Source organism: Polypterus senegalus, chromosome 7 (assembly GCF_016835505.1).
Source record: "Polypterus senegalus isolate Bchr_013 chromosome 7, ASM1683550v1, whole genome shotgun sequence".
Taxonomy (NCBI): Eukaryota; Metazoa; Chordata; class Cladistia; order Polypteriformes; family Polypteridae; genus Polypterus; species Polypterus senegalus.
In genome coordinates, this window is record NC_053160.1 from 45,699,337 (window position 1) to 45,719,893 (window position 20,557).

At 37.2% G+C, this 20,557-nt stretch overlaps 1 protein-coding gene across 1 annotated transcript in view; it reads right to left on the minus strand.

Annotated features, from left to right (window-relative positions):
• Window positions 1–311: 311 nt before the first annotated feature.
• Window positions 312–20,557, minus strand: part of gc (GC vitamin D binding protein) — a 149,659-nt gene continuing 129,413 nt past the window's right edge. Inside the window, exons 12-13 of the mRNA XM_039758572.1 lie at window positions 20,299–20,352; window positions 312–571 (exon numbers count right to left, since the gene is read on the minus strand). Coding sequence (XP_039614506.1) covers window positions 20,299–20,352 — 54 coding nt within the window. The 3' untranslated portion in view covers window positions 312–571. The remainder of the gene's footprint in view (window positions 572–20,298; window positions 20,353–20,557) is intronic.

The window sequence follows — 20,557 nt, forward strand, 5'->3', positions numbered from 1 at the left end:
AATAAAAAAAGTTTTCTCTTTCTATATTTCTCATTGCTCATCTGTTAACGTCATGCCATTATAACACTCACAATGACTCAGTATGTTTAAAAATTGAATGCCTTTAACTGGGTCGTGCTTGTACTGTATATTTAGTTTTTGAATGTGTACATAATAAACACTAAATTTTAATGAAGAATACTCATTCTCAATTTACATACCGGAAATTTTGGTAAAGAGCAATGGTTGTAATCAGTCAGGTCCCTTAAAAATCAATGGAAAGTTGTATTTCCACTACTGGATTAATGCATTACAATAAAACAAATAGACTGTTTTTCAGTTGCTGTTTTTTATTATTTGTTACCATGAATATACAATTTTCATTTCTGTTCTTGTATTTGTATCAACAAACCGAACATTAAAATTCTTATGACAAAAAGTATGCAATAGAGCACCACTTTGCACAAGAAGCCAAAATCCAAAACAAGGTTGAAACATAGGAATGTATGGTGTTCAAAATGCAGAAATTTGAATGTGCCAAGTTCCAGAATAAGTCTTTCAGAGCTTCACAAGGTGTTACGGCAGCACATTCCTAAAAATGCAAAGACAACAAACACAGAAATCAAAGAGGTATCAAGAAAGAGATGAGGTATGAGCTCATCTTAATTCTGTGGATAAGAAAAAAAATGTGCTGAGAACTGCCAAAAAATCAAGGCTGTGTGTGGCACCTTCTTGAGAACTGAAACATAAATCTTTTTATACATTCTTTTTTGTAACTTCTGCATCAAAACATTATAAAAATAATATAGTTATATTTATGACTGATGCAAACCAACACTGCTGAATAAAATATTCAAAGAACTCAGTGCAGACGAGACCAGTGAGGAATTGTAGACATAACACATTGTCAACAACTGAACAATAAAAACAGAATATTTGAATTTCTAACGCTTAGCCATGTTCTACATAGTACAAGAAACAGAAAATATATAGACCAATAAAAATATTTTGAAACATCCATGAAATTAACAATTTTAGGACATTTGTAATAAAAGGATGCACACTTCATAAGCTTAAGACATCAGAGTATTTTTGATATCACTGATAAAAATGACACTGATTAGACAGATTGGAAAAAGCTGTATGTCTTTGCAAGTAAAGAGAATGACTTACCTTAAATTTGTTTGCTTTTTCAATTTTTAACAAATCAAAAATGACAAAACACTGTCTTAATCTATTCATACAGTATATACAGTAGGTGCCATCACAGAATGAGTATACACTCATGGAGCAAATGTATGAGACTCCTGTACACCTGCTTGTCCATGCAGTTATCAAATCAGCCAATCATGTGGCAGCAGCACAAAACATAAACTCAAGCAGATACAAGTACGGGGCTTCACTTAATCCTCACACCAAACACCAGAATTGGGAAAAAAATGGGATCTCAATGATTTCCACCATGGCATAATTGTTAGTGCCAGATGAGCTGTTTTGAGTTTTTCTGAAATTGCTGATGTCCTGGGATTTTCATGCACAACAGTCTCTAGAGTTGACTCAGAATGGTGTGAAAAACAAAAAAAAAAATCCAGTAAGTGACAGTTCTGCAGATGGAAGCACTTCACTCATCAGTCGATGAGAGAAGTCAGAAGAGAATGGCCAGACTGGTTCCAGCTACCAAAAAGACTACAGTATGGTAACTTATGTAACTATTCTGTACATCTGTGGTAAACAGAAAAGCACCTCGTAATGCACAAAACGTGGAACCCTGAAGACAGTAGAAGACCATGTTGGGTTCCATTTCTATTCAGCCAAGAACAGAAAGCTGAGAATGCAGTGGACATAGGCTCAACAAAACTGGACTGCTTACCACTGGAAAAACAGAGCTCTGTCTGTTGAATCTCGCTTTCTGCTGAAGCACACAGATGGAAGGGGCAGAATCTGGCACCCACAGCATGAATCCAAACCTTCCTTATGTAAATGGTCCAGGATGCCGGTTGGTGGTGTAAGGGTGTGGGCAATGTTTTATGGCACACTTTGGGCCTGTTAATACCAATTCATTATTGTTTGAATACCACAGGCTATTTGAGTATTGTTGCCGACAACTGGCATCCCTTCATGGCCTCAATCTACTCATCTTCTAATGGCTATCCTACAGCATGATAGCATACCATGCCACAAATAAAAAGTCATCTTAAACTCGCATCATGAAGATGGCAATGAGTTCAGTGTTCTTCAGTGGCCTTCCCACTCATTGTATCTAAATCCATTAGAACACTTTTGGGATGTAAAAGTACGGAAAATTCACAACATGAATGCGCAGCTGGCAAATCTGCAGAAATTGCATGATGAACCCATGTGGACATGGACCAGAATCTCAAAGGAATACTTCAGATGTCTTGTGAAACCCATGCCATGAACAACTGAGGCTGTTTTGAAGGAAAAGGAGGCTCTACCCAGTATTAATATAGTGTTTTTAATAATTTGCTTAGTTAGTGGATTTTAATTTGCAAAATGAAAAAAGTGTATTCATTGTCTTTTTTGTTCCCCACGTATTCTTAAAAATGCATGGCTTTGTAAATATTATTTTTAAAATTACATTGATAATAATAATAATAATTAGAATTTTATGCAAAAAATATCCATCCATCCATCCATTATCCAACCCGCTATATCCTAACTACAGGGTTACGGGGGTCTGCTGGAGCCAATCCCAGCCACCACAGGGTGCAAAAAATATAAAATAGAAATTAAAAACTTTTGAAAAATTGAACATTTTTTTGCACTCTAAATTAAGATGACTTGTTTGATTAAAATTAGAAGATACAGAATACCTGTATGACACAAGGAAATATTAGTTAACTAGTGAAACACATGGACCTCCAGTTCCACCAGATCCATCCCAAAACAAAAGTAAACTCTCTGCCTGTTGTTTAAAAACATAGGAACGTACAATTCCTTACTAATTCTGAACATGTGTTTACTATGTACAGTGGAACCTCGGGTCACGAACATCTCGGACCACGTACAAATCGAGTTACGACCAAAAAGTTCGCCAAACTTTTGCATCTGTTCATGACCACACACTCGGGTGACAAACAAGCCAGTTTCCCTTCCAGTTCATACGCGCCGATGATTTCTGCACGTATTCAGTCTCTCCCTGTGCAACGATTGAGCGAGTGAGAGAGAGAGAGAGAGAGAGCACGAGAGAGCAATTGAGAGAGAGAGAGAGAGAAGGCAGTTTAAGAAGGCGGGAAGACCAAGAAGGCAGTTAAAGAATGCACCGGGCTTGTTTTTAAAGAGACTGCTTCGAGCATTGTTTTGATCTCGTATTTAATGAAGACTTTTTTTCTATTGGATTTTAACTTCTACTTCACTTCTGTTTTTATGGGATATTTATTTATTGAAGGATTCGGAAAGCACTGCACTTTAATTTGTACTTTGTTTCTGATTGTTGTTTTGTTGATTTTAATAAAAGCACTTGGCACTTTTTGGACCATCCGATTGCTTCATTGTAGCACCTCACTGTCGTGCTCATTGGTAAAATTACCGACGGTGATGGGTTAAATGGCTCCCAGAAGCAAGATGGGAGCATGCAGTGAACCCGCATCTTCACAGACTTTACCTCAAAACTGTAATCTCCTCTCCACCCAGTTCCTCCTCACTTCCTTTATTCCAGAACTCGACTCATGCAAGGTTAGTTTTCTTGGTTGTTTATGGTTAGTTTTTGTATAAATTATGGGTTTTTCAAATGTTCATTTTTTCCCTGTGCTTAAAGCTTATTTAAAAAAGTGTTTACAGAGAACGGTTCGTAAGGCTATAGCATGAACTCTTGCAATGTTCGTTTTCTCTGTTCAAAGTTTTCTTAGTGTTATTCATTGTTTTTACATTCAGTTTACTATTACTCTGTGCATTCTATGGTATAATTAACTTTTTTTGTGCTTAAAAATCTTTAAAAATATATATTTACATACAGCGCATACGATCTAGAACGGATTAATTGTATTTACATACAATCCTATGGGGGAAATTACTTGGGGTCATGACCAAATCGGGAGTTTTGGAATGAATTACGGTCGTGACCCGAGGTTCCACTGTACTGGGGAGTTATCAATAGACGAGCATGCAGGAATGGTGCTTTAATTAAAATGAACTTTTTTGCCCACCAGTAAAGCGCCCACCAGGTTACTGCTACCAAAACTTGTTTGAATTTTCAGAATGTATCAGATAATAAGCTTTCGATTAAAACAAAGATCAAGATTCTAGCCCCAGTAATAGTGCAATAGGCCAACACACAGACAGATAGACAGGCATTAGCATTTTATGCATACAGACACTGTATATACAATACTGTAGATTAAATGACTCATTCAATAACAATTTTCAATCAAATATGGCTTATATTCAGAATTTCGTGAGTGCTATGGTGATCTCAACCACCACAGTTTGAAGTCTGAGAGATTTATAATTGAGAATTATCCTGCACCGTTCAATTCCATAGATCAGTGGTTTATAAATTCAGTCCTATTTATTTTTACAGAAGCAAAATGTGAACTTACTTATTTTTTTTTCAAACATATAATCAGAAATAAACTCAGTAAACAGTCTTGTTTTTAGTAGTTCTAATAGGATCTTTTCACACTGTATTTTAGGATTTAACTTATAGAGATTCAGTTATTACAGTAAGTTGCATGATATGATGACGGGTCAATGTGTTGCCACAGCAATAATAACAGACTACACTGACTCTGGCAGATGTGTAAATACATTTCTAATTTAAATATATCATTTTAAGGTTACAAATTGTACAACCAAACAGGTGCCAAACAGAGATACTAATTTCCTTTAAATTCTTCAATGATCCACTGTCTAATTTAGGTTGTTCTTTGAGGTAAAAGCCTTACACCTTAAAATGTCAAAGAGAACACAAAGGTGTGCAGTTCAGTCCTGGACTGAAACCAAAATACAAAGAGAAAAAAGTCTACGAAACATCAAAAGAGAGCATGCCACCTGCATGTTTTGATGACCTACCAAGAATCATGCAAACAAGCAATTGTCACACCTAAGGAAGCCTGAAAAGCAAAAAGCATTGGTTTAATTTTCTTCACAGTAGAATTCACTTTTGCTAATTTTTTTACTTTCTCAGGGATATACTTTAATCAGACTAACTGTGAGAGGTTTCCTCTGTGCAAAAATCACATCTTTGTATTGCAGGCCCCCCTCCTTTGTTCTTCAGTGTCACTCAAGTAAAGCACACTAAAAATCAGCTCTTAGCCATCAGTGTGATAATCACTGCCTGTACAATCACAGTTATAACTTTTCTAAAAGTAAACATTCTCCTTTCTCAATCAAATTCCATTTAGGTCTATACAGAAAATTCTTCCAGAGCCATATAAAAAAAATAATGTAGCACTGAGAACTTAATATAACTTGCTCATTATTTTTAAAAAGACAAGATAACTTTGAAGGGGTTGGAAAAATAATGACACTGAAAGCATATCATTTACATACAGTATATGGCAGTTCTAAATTAACATAATTATAAATAATTGTAAACATAAATAATAGGTCACATAGTTAATATTATGGGTGTATCAAATGAGGTTTAACTTTAACTCTCATTATACTATTTATTGCTCCATTCAGGATTCTACCACAACTGACATAATGCTATTACTTAGAAATTAATGACTTTTTGAAGTAAGCTAATAGTAATGTGTCAAAAAGGTGTACAGTAAAATAAGTAAAATCTTTACTAATGTATTTGTTTCTCATTCTCAGAATAATGCCAATATGTTTTTTAATAAAGCACATAAGGTAGTGATCAGCCTAGGGAGAACAAAAAGTAAAAAGGAAAAGCAATAAAATAAGAAATCCTACTACTTGTTTATCTCGTGAGCCCTTTTTATTAGGGCAAGTGAGTCACTAAGTTATCCATCTCATAAACGCTACCAAGGGACACTCACTATCCTCATCTCCCGTTCTTACCTGTACACTTCCCATCTTCTGATTTTAGTCATGACAATCAAACTTTGTCCCAAACTTGCCTCATAATTCGAGACTCACATTACCTTTGGTTTAACACAGCTTTTCATTACAAATTCCAGAATCACACCTTGAGTTAGGGGCAGCTCTCTTTAGCCACAGGAAGCAAACACTACAGGAAAACCATGCTAGCAATCCCTATGTGTAGCTCTTGTGGGGCCAGGTGTACCCATCAGCCTCTAAAGTTTTTGTCTTCTTATAAAAACAGTCATTCTAATCAGTAACCATGTGTCTTGCACCAAGTGGACAGGAAAATACTGGCCTCCTCTCCTTGGTGTTATTATTACATAAGAAACATCATAACAATATTCTCAGCCTAGAGGTCTTATGGTTTCTTGCCTGCTCTCTTCGGTTTTAGTTTAATCTAAGTCAGTAAAGACGGGCCTCCTTCCTATGCTGATATCATTGCATGTTTTACTTATATGGTTCCATTCACACTTTTGGGGTATACTGTCGCCTAGTTGATGTTGTGTTTTTCCCCTGGCACACTGAAGCACTTTATCATCACCATTGTGGTTCTTTTGGTTTTCCTGCAGGATTACTCCTTTGCTAATCAGGTGCCAGCCATGCCCCAATCAGGAGAGGAAACATTCACAGTCCATTAACATTTTGTTAATATACTCTCTATATATAAAATCCTAAGCCTAAAAGTACAGCGATGTTATGTGATGTTTTTATGTGACATTTTTTTGTTATGCTTTAATTTGGGCTTATTTTAAAACCTACATATACAGTCCGGATCAAAAGTTTAAGACTACTTGAAAAATGGCAAAAAATCATATTTTGCATGGTTGGATCTTAACAAGGTTCCAAGTAGAGCTTCAACATGCAACAAGAAGAAATTGGAGTGAGACAAAACATTTTTTGAGCATACAATTTAATGAAAACAACGATTAAACTGAAACAGGCTGTTTCACAGCTGATCAAAAGTTTAGGACCACACCTCCAAAAAAACCCGTAAACCCCCCCAAAACAGAAATTAAACTTCTAAACATGAACTCAGTACTGAGTAGCTCCACCATTATTGTTGATCACTTCAAAAATTCGTTGCGGCATGCTTGATGCAAGCGTTTCCATGAGGTGAGTGGGAACATTTCTCAAAGTGGTGAAGATGGCCGCACAAAGGGCATCTACTGTCTGTAACTGTTGTCCATTTTTGTAAACTTCCCTTGCCATCAATCCCCAAAAGTTCACAATTGGATTTAGATCAGGGGAACAAGCAGGATGGGCCAAAAGAGTGATGTTATTCTCCTGGAAGAAGTCCCTTGTCCAGCGGGCATTGTGTACTGTAGCGTTGTCCTGTTGAAAAACCCAGACGAGGGCCCTCAGTCATGAGGAAGGCTCTCTGCAACATCTGGACATAGCCAGTGGCCGTTTGACTCCCCTGCACTTACTGAAGCTCCATTGTTCCACTAAAGGAAAAAGCACCCCAGACCATTATTGCGCCTCCTCCACTGTGGCGTGAGAAAACATCTCAGGTGGGATCTGCTTGTCATGCCAGTGATGTTGGAAACCATGAGGACCATCAAGGTTAAATTTTTTCTCATCAGAGAATAAAACTTTCTTCCACCTTTGAATGTCCCATGTTTGGTGCTCTCTTGCAAAGTCCAAACGAGCAGTTCTGTGGCGTTCAAGGAGATGAGGTCTTTGAAGACATTTTTTGTTTTTGAAGCCCTTCAGTCTCAGATGCCGTCTGATGGTTATGGGGCTTCAGTCAGCACCAGTAACGGGCTTAATTTGGGTTGAGGATTGTCCAGTGTCTTGACGGACAGCCAATTGGATCCTCCAGCTCAGTGCTGGTGAAATTTTTTTGGGTCTTCCACTTGACTTTTTTGTTCCATAACCCTCAGGATCATTTATGAAATTTCAAATGACTGTCTTACTATGTCCCACCTCAGCAGTGATGGCGCGCTGTGAGAGACCCTGCTTATGCAGTTCAACAACCCGACCACGTTCAAAAAGGGAGAGTTTTTTTGCCTTTGCCATCAGAACGTGTGACTACCTGACAGAAAATGACAATGAATCCACATCTTTGCACAGATTTGGCCTTTTAAAGGCATGTGGTCCTAAAATTTTGATCAGCTGTAAAATAGCCTGTTTCAATTTAATCGTTATTTTCAATTAATTGAATGCTCAAAAAATGTTTTGTCTCACTCCCATTTCTTCTTGTTGCATGTTGAAGCTCTACCTGGAACCTTGTGAAGATCCAACCATGCAAAATATGATTTTTTGCCATTTTTCAAGTGGTCCATATATGTTTAGTATCATTCTTTTCAGAGTTTATCGAACTTTAATGTGATGTTGTTAGATTTTCAGATTCTTATTCCGTTTTTAAATTCTAAATTAAAAAATATCATGAACTCATGTCCCGCGAGATGAGACTTTGTGCCAAGAGATTTAACCACACCCGGGGTCGGAAATAAAAGTGAAAGAGTAGGACAGCTGCTTTACAGGCTTTCAGATGTTGGAAGCGCGAGGTGCAGATCACGCAGCATGCAGCAGCAGCAGCAGCAAGCCAGCAGCTGATCGAGCAAAGAGGAGGTAAAAAAAAAACTGTTTCCCATTGTATCACCGTTTAAGAGGGGGCTTTGGAGGAGTGACCACATCTCCTTGGGGTGTGTTCAGCCCCCCCTTCACAACTCAAGCGGCAGAGACGCAAATTGGCTGGCGTGTAGTGCAAGCTGTTGGCGAGCAAAGCGAGCCGGGGGTGAACCCCTTAGTAGAATATAAACAACATGGCCATGATTTAGCTAATCCACACTTAAATATGAAGGATTAATTTTCATGTAACACCTCTCTATGGTGAATATTTGCTAATATATGTTTCTTTAAACTGAAACACAGGAAGATTTAGTGGCCTGCAAATGGACAAACAATGAGTAAGAGGTCAACCAAACCAGTAACCTTGTTACATTTCATGGAAACAACTTACATTAAAGTAAAGTTTACTTAAGATATTATGGGTCGATGGTAAATAACATATACTGTAACATTTACTTTTGGCAAAAGAAAAGATCTTAATTGTGGATTTTAGTTTTGCATTTAAAACAATCATAACAGATCTTCTCCACAGCAAATGTCTCAGCATGAATGTGGACTATGCTACACATTTCTGGATCTTTGAGTTTCTAAGTAACTTATGTCAGACAATGAAGATGAGCAAACATCTGACTCTGAGAACAGGGTCCCCTCTGGGCTGCATTCTGTCTCCTCTCCTTTTCTTTCTCTACACCAATGACTGCAACTTCTGTGAGACATCTGTTTAAATTGCTGACGTTTGCTGATGACATCACCTTGATTGATCAGATGACAGATGGAGATGAGGTGCTAGGGAGAAGGGAGATGGGTTGGTTGGTGAATTGGTGCACCCTCAACATGAATTCCCTTAAAATAGTAGAACATATTGTGGATTTTAGGAGACACTCCCCACATTCTACTCCCCTAGTTATGAATGATGTCACTGAGGACAGTGTGGGATCATCATCATCATAATCATAATCTAAAATGGGATGAAAAACATAAATGCTTGTATCAAAAAAGCTGAGGAGTGGATGTATTTTTTTTTTTTGCTCCTTAAAATTAAAAAGTTTAACTTTGCATAAATCACTGTTGGTATACTTTTATAGAGCTGTCACTGAAAGCATTCTCAGTTCCTCTATAAACTGTGTGGCATGGCAATGCCTCTGCTCACTCTGAACATAAACTGCACCATGATACTCGGACAGCAGAAGACATTATAAACCCTGAATTGGTCTCCACTGAGGTCCTAAATACATACATGAAGGGTCAGGGAATGTGCTAGAAATGTAACCAAAGGTTACACTTACTTGGGCATCCATCTCTTTCAGTTATTATCATCAAGGAAATGTTCCTGGTTCCTAAACGCAAGAGCTACTGAACAAACAAACAGTTTCTTTGCTGCTGCATAGTTTAACAGAGTCTCTGATTCATATCTGTCTTTCATTATTTCTATTCTCCTCCACTCAATATTATATTAAATCAAGTTTATTTTGTACTTATTTTGTTTTTTTTGTACTACTGTCTATAAAGTGATGCTGTTATTTATTGTTTACTGTGCTGTTTACTGTAACTCTGTGTACCTTGTTATGTTCAACCTGAGCAATGTTTCCTTTTCTGCAGTGTTGATGATATTTGCTGTTTAATTTTCTTAAAGTTTTGGTCAATAATGTGGATCCCCTTTTTTTTCTGTTCATCTTTAATATCCGTGAACTTTTGTCTGACTATGTCTCCTTTTCAGAAGTTTCTTATCCTAACCCAGTACAACAATCTTTGAAGGAAATGAGGGCAACTTGTTTTACTTATGCCACCACACATGTTCAGATAAGTAGACTTTGAGCTTTATAACAGCATTGAATGATTCCTGACACCAGAAGTGATGTTATGAACAGGCATGAATAGCTCTTTCCTGCCAGGCATTCAACAGAAAAGGAAAACTAATATAAGCAAGGAGTGAGGAAAAATATGTATATGTAAGGTGAGTTGGCATCTAGAACTGAATACTAAATTAGTAAAGATGTTTCATTTTCAGGTATTGTTGTAATTGTTAATAGGTTTAGAGAGTCATTATTGTAATGCATACAGAGGACAGTAAAATTCTTACTTGCAAGTGCTAATTAACATGCAACATGTCATTAGTCTCCAGTGTCATGATAACTGTGTATAACTACTTTACCTTATATTATAGAAGCCAGAAATAAAATCTTACAGTATTTTACTTTGTTGTGATTGTGTTTACAGTATAAAGCTGAATTATCTTACCTAGCATAAAAATACACTGCCACCTTTGATTTGCCAAATCATGTCGATACTGTATGTTAAAAAAAATATTAGTCATAGTCTGATCTCCTTATTATCCAATCTATTTTAAACTTCTTTTGTGCTTCTCTTGTTTATTTTTGATTAGTTAGGGATTTTGCATTATGATGTATCTAAACCTGTTATTTTTCACTTTTACTTATATATTGGCTACGTTATTATGTTTTCATGTTATATCACCATTTTGTTTTTCATGTGTACTGTCATTTTGAGAACATTTTGCACATAGTTATGATGTTAGGATATCATGGAAATCACGTCAAATCAAGTTTATTGTTATGTGTGGTAAATACAATGAAATTCTTATTTGCCCCTCTGCTCATCACAGTTAACAATAAAAAAATACCAACAAAAAGCACACAATGAAACTTTTACAATACAACATAGTATACAACATATTGTGATGTGTCGGTCACAGACTTGTACAAGAAAGGAGGAGGTGAGTCCAGGTTTCCGAAAAAGAAGGAGTTTTGTTGTTGTCAAGACAGGAATATGATCAAAGCATTCATCAAAACAGGAGCTGTCACTTCAGCACATACAAACACATCAAGCACGCAGTGGCATTGACGTCACCCTGCATGAGCTCCCTTCTTCTTATTATAAGAACAGATAGCCTTCCTCGGAGAGAAGACAGAAAGTGAGCACATGACCAGGTCAATGGCTGGTTTTAAATGTTTTCTGCATCAACCAGACATGTTTAGTGGGATACCTTTGAACTTGCACTTGCACCAGCAGCAAACAACCAGTCCCTGCCTGCATTAACCAAGTGTCAGTGTACAGTGTTGTTGGGGGGGCTGTCGGAGTCTCAAAAATCTCACATGTACTGAAATCAAATCAAGTAAAGTTTATTGTTTTGTGTACCCAGTATAATGAATTTCTTACTTGCCTTTCTGCTCATCACAGAGCATATACCACATATATTGGTCACACATGTGAGCATTAGCATTATCTCAGGCATAACGGCTTGGACTATTTTAAGGGGAAGGAAATGAGTGATGCATTTCTGTTCTCCTTAGAATGAAAGAGAAGCCACTGGATGGATGAATTCTTTCACTTCTGGAATTCATAACACAGCATTTGGATCACCACCACTGTTGCTGTGTGCTTAAATAAAGTCTCCAATTCTGTTTATTCAAGTTGAATAATAAAATCTGTTTGCAAGCACCCTCCCGGCAGTCCTTTTGTGCAACTCAGAAGCATAAATGCAACAAGTGGTATCAGAATCGAGATTGCACAAAATGGGTACTTATCAGCAGCAGCAGCAGACTCCATACTATCCTCAGGGTCAGCATATACCTCTTCAGCCTGATCCAGAAGACAGGGTTCCTGTTTCTATTCGTGCCAGAGATATGCTACAAAAAATTTCCTTTTCTGATGATCCTGTGTGCTTTCTATTTAAATTTGAGTGCCAAGCTGTGATGATGATATGCTGGGAAAAAAAAACTGGATTTTCATCCTGGCCACTCTATTGACTGTAGATGCTCAGCAAGTTATTCAAAATATTACTCTGGATAGGTTGGATGATTATGACTTTAAGAAGCAGCAAATTCTTCTTTGTACCTCTATGAGATGTCTCGTCATGGGACTTAAGTTCTGAATTTGTCAGATTTATCCATATCACCTCATAATCGCAGAAACTCAAAACTTTGTGAACCTTATCCAAAGCTGGCTCCATGATGATTCTGTGGAGCATATCACAGAAGAGGTTGCCATGGTCAGGATGCTGAACAGAATAAGCAGTGAGCTCAATGATGAGATGCTTAAAAGCAATGTATGGACCCTGATGGGTCTAACCAGGAGATTCAGTTGTTTGCAGGCCACTAGAAGAGTGGGGGGCTACCCTAGACTGACACCTATACCAGAGCCACCATTCTATCCCTAATCAGCACCTTGTAGAATAAACTATGATTGATACACGTTCTTCCCAAAGCCTTGCCCTCAGAATGCTGCTCAAAGTGTGACCTTTGTGTGATCTGCAGTGACTTCCTCCAGAGGTTGCATTCTAAAAGCTTGGAACAAGTAGTCATTTGTTGTCTGAGAAAACAAGCTAACATTTGGACATTTTTTTCCACTGTGTCCCTATTTTGTTTTTTTTTTTCTGTACCCTAATACGCTTCCATATGACACTGAGTCGGATGGCCTACGACTCGCCTTTTCACAGCGACTTTAATATCTGACCACTTCTTATTTATTTCGGGCACTGTGCAACTTCCTGAACTTGAACTTTTGAGTTTCTCCGCCATTCTGTTACTTGATCAACTTCCTTCTGTTGTTCCCTGTTAAACCAAAAAATAGTGCATTTTTCCTTGCCTCCACTTGGTATTCACTGAAATTCTTCTTTTTCCCCCGTGCTTTTGCCGTTCTCTTTTCACAGAATGCAAAACATAAGGAGCTATTTATGTTGATTTGAATATTCAAAGAGGCATAATTCTGGGAGGAGTCAGGGTAGTGAGGCAGGTGTGTGCACGAGGGTTACTTTTCACGCTGCCCGGGAATCATGGAGTGGAAGAACATGGAAGTTGGCATACACACAAATTTATGCATCTGGATTTTTTTGTGCGTATGCACATTTCCGCTATTGTCTGTATGCCATGTTTTAATGTGAATTTTATGCACACTGCTGTGCATGAGGCCCCTGGTCCTGTAAAATGGTTTCATATTCTTTAGCCATCATTTGACCACGCAGAGCAATCAATGAACCTAATGACTCCCATGAGATGGCAGTCATGTCTATATAGATACCCTTCAATGTTTTAACATGCACTGGGTGCTGAAGGCATTTTTTGGATTTGTCCAAACATAAATAACAACAAAAACAACAATTTATTCCCTATATTGCCCAAAATCACACAAGGAGTGCAACAATAAATAGTCTTTAACAGACCAACAAACAAAACAAAGCACAAGTAATGCTCCTCACAGGCTAATCTGTCATTGCCACCTCAGAAATACAATAATAAACTTGTCCACATGTAGTAAAAAGGGTGAAAGATGGCCCATCAGACCATATTACCTTTTTCTATTGCTCATGGATCTAGGATTTCTGCACCATGCAGCAGGTTATGTGCCTTTGTATGGTGGCCTCAGATAAAAGTGTTTTTTGAATAGCAATCCTGTCAAAAATGATTGCTTTATAGAGCTCAGAATGTACAGTTTTTCTTTCTTTTTTTTTTCTATTGCGGCTGTATTTTTATGGTTTTTAGAAGCTATCCTGTGTAGTTTCCACCTATCTTTGTTGGTGAGCCTTGACTTGTGCTCCCCTTGACATAAGGAATAATCGTAGATCATTTGTGGCCAAGAAAACTATAATTCAGGCACAGACTATTTGGGCCCCTTTGGAACTTTTGTTGGTTGTGTTATGTTGCTTTGAAAAATCACTTAACAAAATGACGGACCTCTTTTATAGCTGACACAATGCTGCTAAATCTCATTCAACTTAATATGGCCCAGCTTTGAAGCTACATTTGTATTACAATTTAGTTATTATAATTTCACAATTAAACACCTTTGGCACATGCTGTTTCGGTTATTTTGCCCACCTCTGTATAGTAAAAAAAATGGATGACGCTGAAAGAAAACAAAATCTTAACTGACAAGTTAAATAGAAAGCACAAAAAGGTGTTTTATTTGGAATAAGTACTCTATACTTAAAAATCTATTCCCTAAAAATTCATGCCATGAGTAAAGCCTTGAAAAGCCATTTAACGTCAACACATTTTTCACAATTTGTTGCCTGAGATTTTACATTTGAAATAGTTTGAATTAGACCCGGGTTTGCTTCCCGGGTCCACCCTGCGTGGAGTTTGCATGTTTTCCCCGTGTCTGTGTGGGTTTCCTCCAGGTGCTCGGGTATCCTCCCACAGTCCAAAGACATGCAGGTTAGGTGCATTAGCGATTCTAGATTGTCCCTAGTGTATGCTTGGTGTGTGTGTGTGTTTGTGCGTGCCCTGCCCGGGGTTTGTTTCCTGCCTTGCGCCCTGTGTTGGCTGGGATTGTCTCCAGACCCCCGTGACCCTGTAGTTAGGATAAAGCACGTTGGATAATGGATGGATGGATAGTTTGAATTAGGATGCTATCCTCAGTAACCTGCTGTACAAACCATTGCACAATATGTTGAATCAAATGAAAATGAATTCATTAGATTTAAAAAATAGTCACTCCATACAGAGAGAATCCAGGATTTGAATCCTGGTCTCCTTACTGCAAGACAGCAGCGTTACCACTACACCTCCTCTGCCACCCCCAAAATAGTCACTAATAGTCAAAAACAGTCAACAGTCATTTGTAATGACAAGCCTACATTTGCTCAGATTCAATATAGCACTTCAACAAGTTAAATACATTTCTGAAGTATTCATGTGTTTTTAAATGAATTTGTGAGAATATACACTCACTCTGCAAGGTCCCATTAAAACTCCACAAAGTCTTTACAAATAGTGAGAAGGTCTGGATGAAGGTAAAAGTATTATGAACCATGAATGAAGCCCTTTAAATGTATACTTTTAACACTAACATCTGATTATCGTTACAGTCACTCCAAGCACGCCTGTCTGTGCCTGGATGTTTGCGTTTGAGTAGGATGTTGGCGATGCTCAGTCCTAGTCTCACCAGTCTCACTGCTGATGCTGGGTTCAGAGACTAACCTCGCTGCATCTTGCTGAACAGGTCCAGAGCTGGATCTGTAGAATAAAGTATACTTCTGTGTTCAAGTGCTATGGTTGAGTCAGCTTCTCACGTGTGTTGTATGCATCTCTCCTGCATTGTTTGCAGTTTCATAACTCCAATGTCTTCTTAAGGTTTGTAAAAATGACTAATGTTATTATTACACTAATGTTGTGAATTGACATTTATATTGGTGTTATTTCTAGTCCATGAATGTTTAAAAATGTTTTACAGTTAAATTATGCTTAAATCACATCACATCAGTGCACATTTACCAGCCAAATGATGCTATCCACCTGTAAAATGTGTTGGTGGTAACTTCATGTTATGGTGTGATGGTTTTTAAGAGTAAGGCCTTAACAGTAAACAATTCATTTCATCAGTAATCTTGTCCGGATTGAAGAGAGGATGAAAGGAGCACACTAGAACAAAACACTGAACAAAAATCTTTACTCCTCTGCCAGAACATTAGTACTGTATAGAACTTTACTAGAAAGGACTAAACTTCATCTCATTATGATCAGCAAACCTAACAGACACTTATAAAGTAAGCTTACTCCCGTTAATAGGCAAATTGGCTTATTAAAGTAATGAGGTACAAAAAAAGATATATTTTAGTTTTAAATTAAAAAAAATATATTGTGTATTTTTCATTTTGGGATAGGCTCTGTGAAGAATAATGTATGTAATGTACATTTAAAATTTTGCACTATAATACAACAAAATCTGATTCTTGGTGACTCCTAAATGAGAAAAAAAAGTATGAGGGCTGAATATCTTATCAAAGCACCATATTTTAAGTATGTAGACACATAAAACAACAGTTATTCTTTAATATCAGTTTAGTATAATGCTACGGTTAATTTCATATTATTTAACTCTCACATTCTAAATGTTTAAAAACTGTTTGAGACACTCTGTTTTCATATATGCTGTTAACTTTGGCTGCACTTCCACATTATCAGTTCTATCACACTGCTGTAGCTGCAGTGTGATGCAAACAATCAAACTTTCCAATATATTCTTACATTTTCTCAATAAGTTTTCCCTCATTTATAGCCATTTTAACTGCAAATAGATAGTGAGTTTTAAGTGTTTATATTAAAGTCTCTTGTTAATCAGGAACTTTTTTTTGCATGGAGAAACCAAATTTGCCATCAGTTTTTGCATCTAAAAATTATTTAAAGTAGTTAAAATTACTTTTGAACTATTTCTGAACCAGTGTTTTGTTTTATTCATGGGCACAACCACTCCGAGAATAGTGAATTTAGGATTGAACTCCCCTTATCAAAGGTGTAGTCAAGGGGATGGCGCCACCCGGCATAAGTAGTGTGATGGAGTTAAAGATCAACTCTAATATCCTGTCTCTATCCATATATTGAAAACCAAAATAAACTTCTAAAAACACATTCTCTTGAGCTTCTGGTTACCATTGTTTAGTCACATTCCTTTGATGATGATTTTCGTTTTATGTATTAGGCACGTGATATCTTTCGGTTTCAATCAGGTTTCAATTAGTTTTGTATATTGTTCATCATTCCTTGAACGTACGCTGCTCTTAGCAGTGCACCTCCAGACAAAAAAATGGCTTTATAAATGTATTTATTTATACTTCATATTTTCCATTACATGACCTTCTTTAGTCTGCTTTCATTAAAATAAATATATACAATTTTATATTTTAACACACCAAAATCTGTGAATGATTCCCAGTTAAACATATTCAATACATTCCATGAGGAGCAAATGCTTTTCACACCATTGTAACAACCCAGCAATGATAAACATAAGTTAGCTCCTAGGCAAACTAAATGAATACCACAGTACCAAAATTAACATAAGAGGCAACTGCCTTAAACAATCAAAGAAAAGCATAAAACAACAAAACTATTAAAAGAAATTAATAAGGTAAATAAGGCACAAGCATAGAGCTAAACAGCTTCTCAAATGATAAGGTCGCAAAGGCAAAGTCCAGCAATTCCAAGAATATCAGAAGAGCTAATGATCTGACCATTGTGTTGGCCTGTTTTATAGAGAGGAGAAAACAATAACCTCTGACATCCATACACCCAGTGTCCAACTCAGCATGTGAGCACATCGTATGACGCTGGCACAGCTCTGCTGTGATTAGCCTGTGACATTTATAAAGAGCAGTGATGAGCAAACCCCACAGAGTTTGCTTTGCTGTGAATTTGATGAAATCTCAGAAATTTCTGTGAACTTTGCCAAGCTCTGCAAAATACATTGAAGGTAATGGGAAAGAAGGAACTTAACTAGTTTTGAATGGATTATAATGATGCAATGGTCTTTTATGTGTCCCTGAGGGCTACGGAAAAGTCTGCCAACTATGCTGGACTGATTATGGTGGCCACATATGTAATCTGAGCTGTGAAGCAACAGTGCTAACCACTGTGCATCCATGCCTTAAGCAACAAAAGATGCAGACAGAATGAACATCACAAACAAAATAGAACAAACAACCACAAGCTAGCGATAAAAATAATTTCAATCACGGAGTTCCACTCTTGGGGCACATATTGGCTGTGCCAGAAAGCAACAGTGTGGGACTTGCTTATTCTATTGTTTGACATGGCTCCAAGTGCAGCTAGAACATCTGTCTTGTTTCTGGTTTATCTGTGAAGATTCTTTCATCAAGAAGAAACATCTTGTAAATAGTAATACATCTTTTGTTTTTATTTTTTCATAGCATGTCCTGGGTTTTCTGAATGACGTGGAGGGGGAGTGGTCCTTTAATGCTTGTTTTGGGATAGCTGGGCATATGGATATTTTGCATGCATAATTAGCCTTGCGGAGCTGTGCTGCTAGCACTCAGGGATAAGAGTTTTATATCAGGTGGCAGTATTCGTCATATTCTCATTAGGGTCAACTAATGTATCCCTCAAATAAAAATGCTGCAAATTTATTTATTTATTTGTTTTAAATGCATGCAGGTTTGAAATCCAGGGGGGCTGAAACAACTGTGAGTGGAAGAGTGGAGTTCCCCTTTGGTGAAATGATTGCACTGTCAAACAGTGATGCCAACATTGAGAAAGATCTTACAGTAAACACACATGAATGTTCTGTGGATGACATATAGGGTGCTTGGAAAAAAATGTTCACAGTGCGTCTGAAAATATTTAACGAACAAATTCACTGGTGAATACAGCATATTTGCTGTGAAAAACTCTCTGATTAACCCTAATAAAGAGTTATGTTTACCTTAAGGTTTATGAGAGAAACAACATTGAGGAAAACCTTACAAAAGGCTGGAAGTTGTGCCTTACTTCTAAAAAGTTATTCTGAGCCAAAATCATCAAACTGGAAGAAAATACTATTGCCTTTATTTTAACAGGATAGTATTGTCTTACTGTATCACAACTACATCCATTTTCAGCCAGTTGTCAAAGAACAGATTCTATTAACTTCTTCTTCTTCTTTTGGCTGCTCCCGTTAGGGGTTGCCACAGCAGATCATCTTTTTCCATTTCTTTCTATCCTCTGCATCTTGTTCTGTTACACCCATCACCTGCATGTCCTCTCTCACCACATCCATAATCCTTCTCCTAGGCCTTCCTCTTTTTCTCTTTCCTGGCAGCTCTATCCTTAGCATCCTTCTCCCAATATACCCAGCATATCTCCTCTGTACATGTCCAAACCAATGCAATCTTGCCTCTCTGATTTTGTCTTCCAACTGTCCAACTTGAGATGACCCTCTAATGTACTCATTTCTAATTCTGTCCATCCTCGTCACACCCAATGCAAATTTTAGCATCTTTAACTCTGCCACCAACAGCTCTGTCTCCTGCTTTCTGGTTAGTGCCACCGTCTCCAACCCATATAACATAGCTGGTCTCACTACCATCCTGTAGACCTTCCCTTTCACTCTTGCTAATACCCGTCTGTCACAAATTACTCCTAACACTCTTCTCCACCCATTCCACCCTGCCTGCACTCTCTTTATCACCTCTCTTCCACAGTCCCCGTTACTCTGTACTGTTGATCCCAAGTATTTAAACTCATCCACCTTCGCCAACTCTACTCTTTGCATCCTCACCATTCCACTGACCTTCCTCTCATTCACACACATGTATTCTGCGCCCCCGGTTATTTTGCTGGTACTGCAACTCGAGCATGTGTCACGTTAATTTCTTAGGACGTGTACAGAAGATGCTTCAAATGAGCACTGAGAATGTGTGGCAGCCATGATGCGTGTGCATACACAATCTGAGTGTGTACCATAAACTGGCCCTTAAAGGAAAACCATTTTGATTTTTCTACCCTTTAAAAAAACTTCATTATAACCTCAATTTTATCTTTCATTTCAAAACTTTTTACTAACAGTATACATGTTTATAAAAGAAATGTACATCATAATATACATTATTTTGATATTTTATTTCTTAATACTTTTTGCCAAAACATCAAAGTAGCATTTACTCAGAATAGGATTTATTCCTTGATAAATAAAAAATAATCTTAATTATCAGATTTACAGTAGTGACAGTGATTTTTTTTCCATGTAAAACTTACTCTTACCAAGTAGTAATACAAATTAACTAACATTTAGTAAAATACCTTAATGAATGATTTTGTATATTACTAATAACATTCAATTGTATTGTATGTACTAAATTTTGTTTAACAATTAACTTTCAAATATAATAGACACCTTCAAAGATTTCTTATATATTAAAATTTGATTAGGTTTGACTAACTCAAAATTGGAAAGAAAATTGACTTTACTTTTTAGCAGTAAACCCTTTAAATGTATACTCACCTAAATTATAAAGCAAGGATTTTCTTTACAGGTGTTTCCAATCACTGCCTTTACCTGTGGAAAATAATAATTTGTTTGGATTTTTGTAAAACCAAATTGCACATAAGACAAAACTATTCTGCAGGCTGTCTGACATGAATAAGTACTTTCTCACTGGGTCTTCAGAAATGCTTTCATCTACAGAATATGTAGTTAGTTACCAATGGCATGTCTGTGTGTAGCAGGACTAAAAGTGGACCTTTCAGCAGTGTAATTAAGT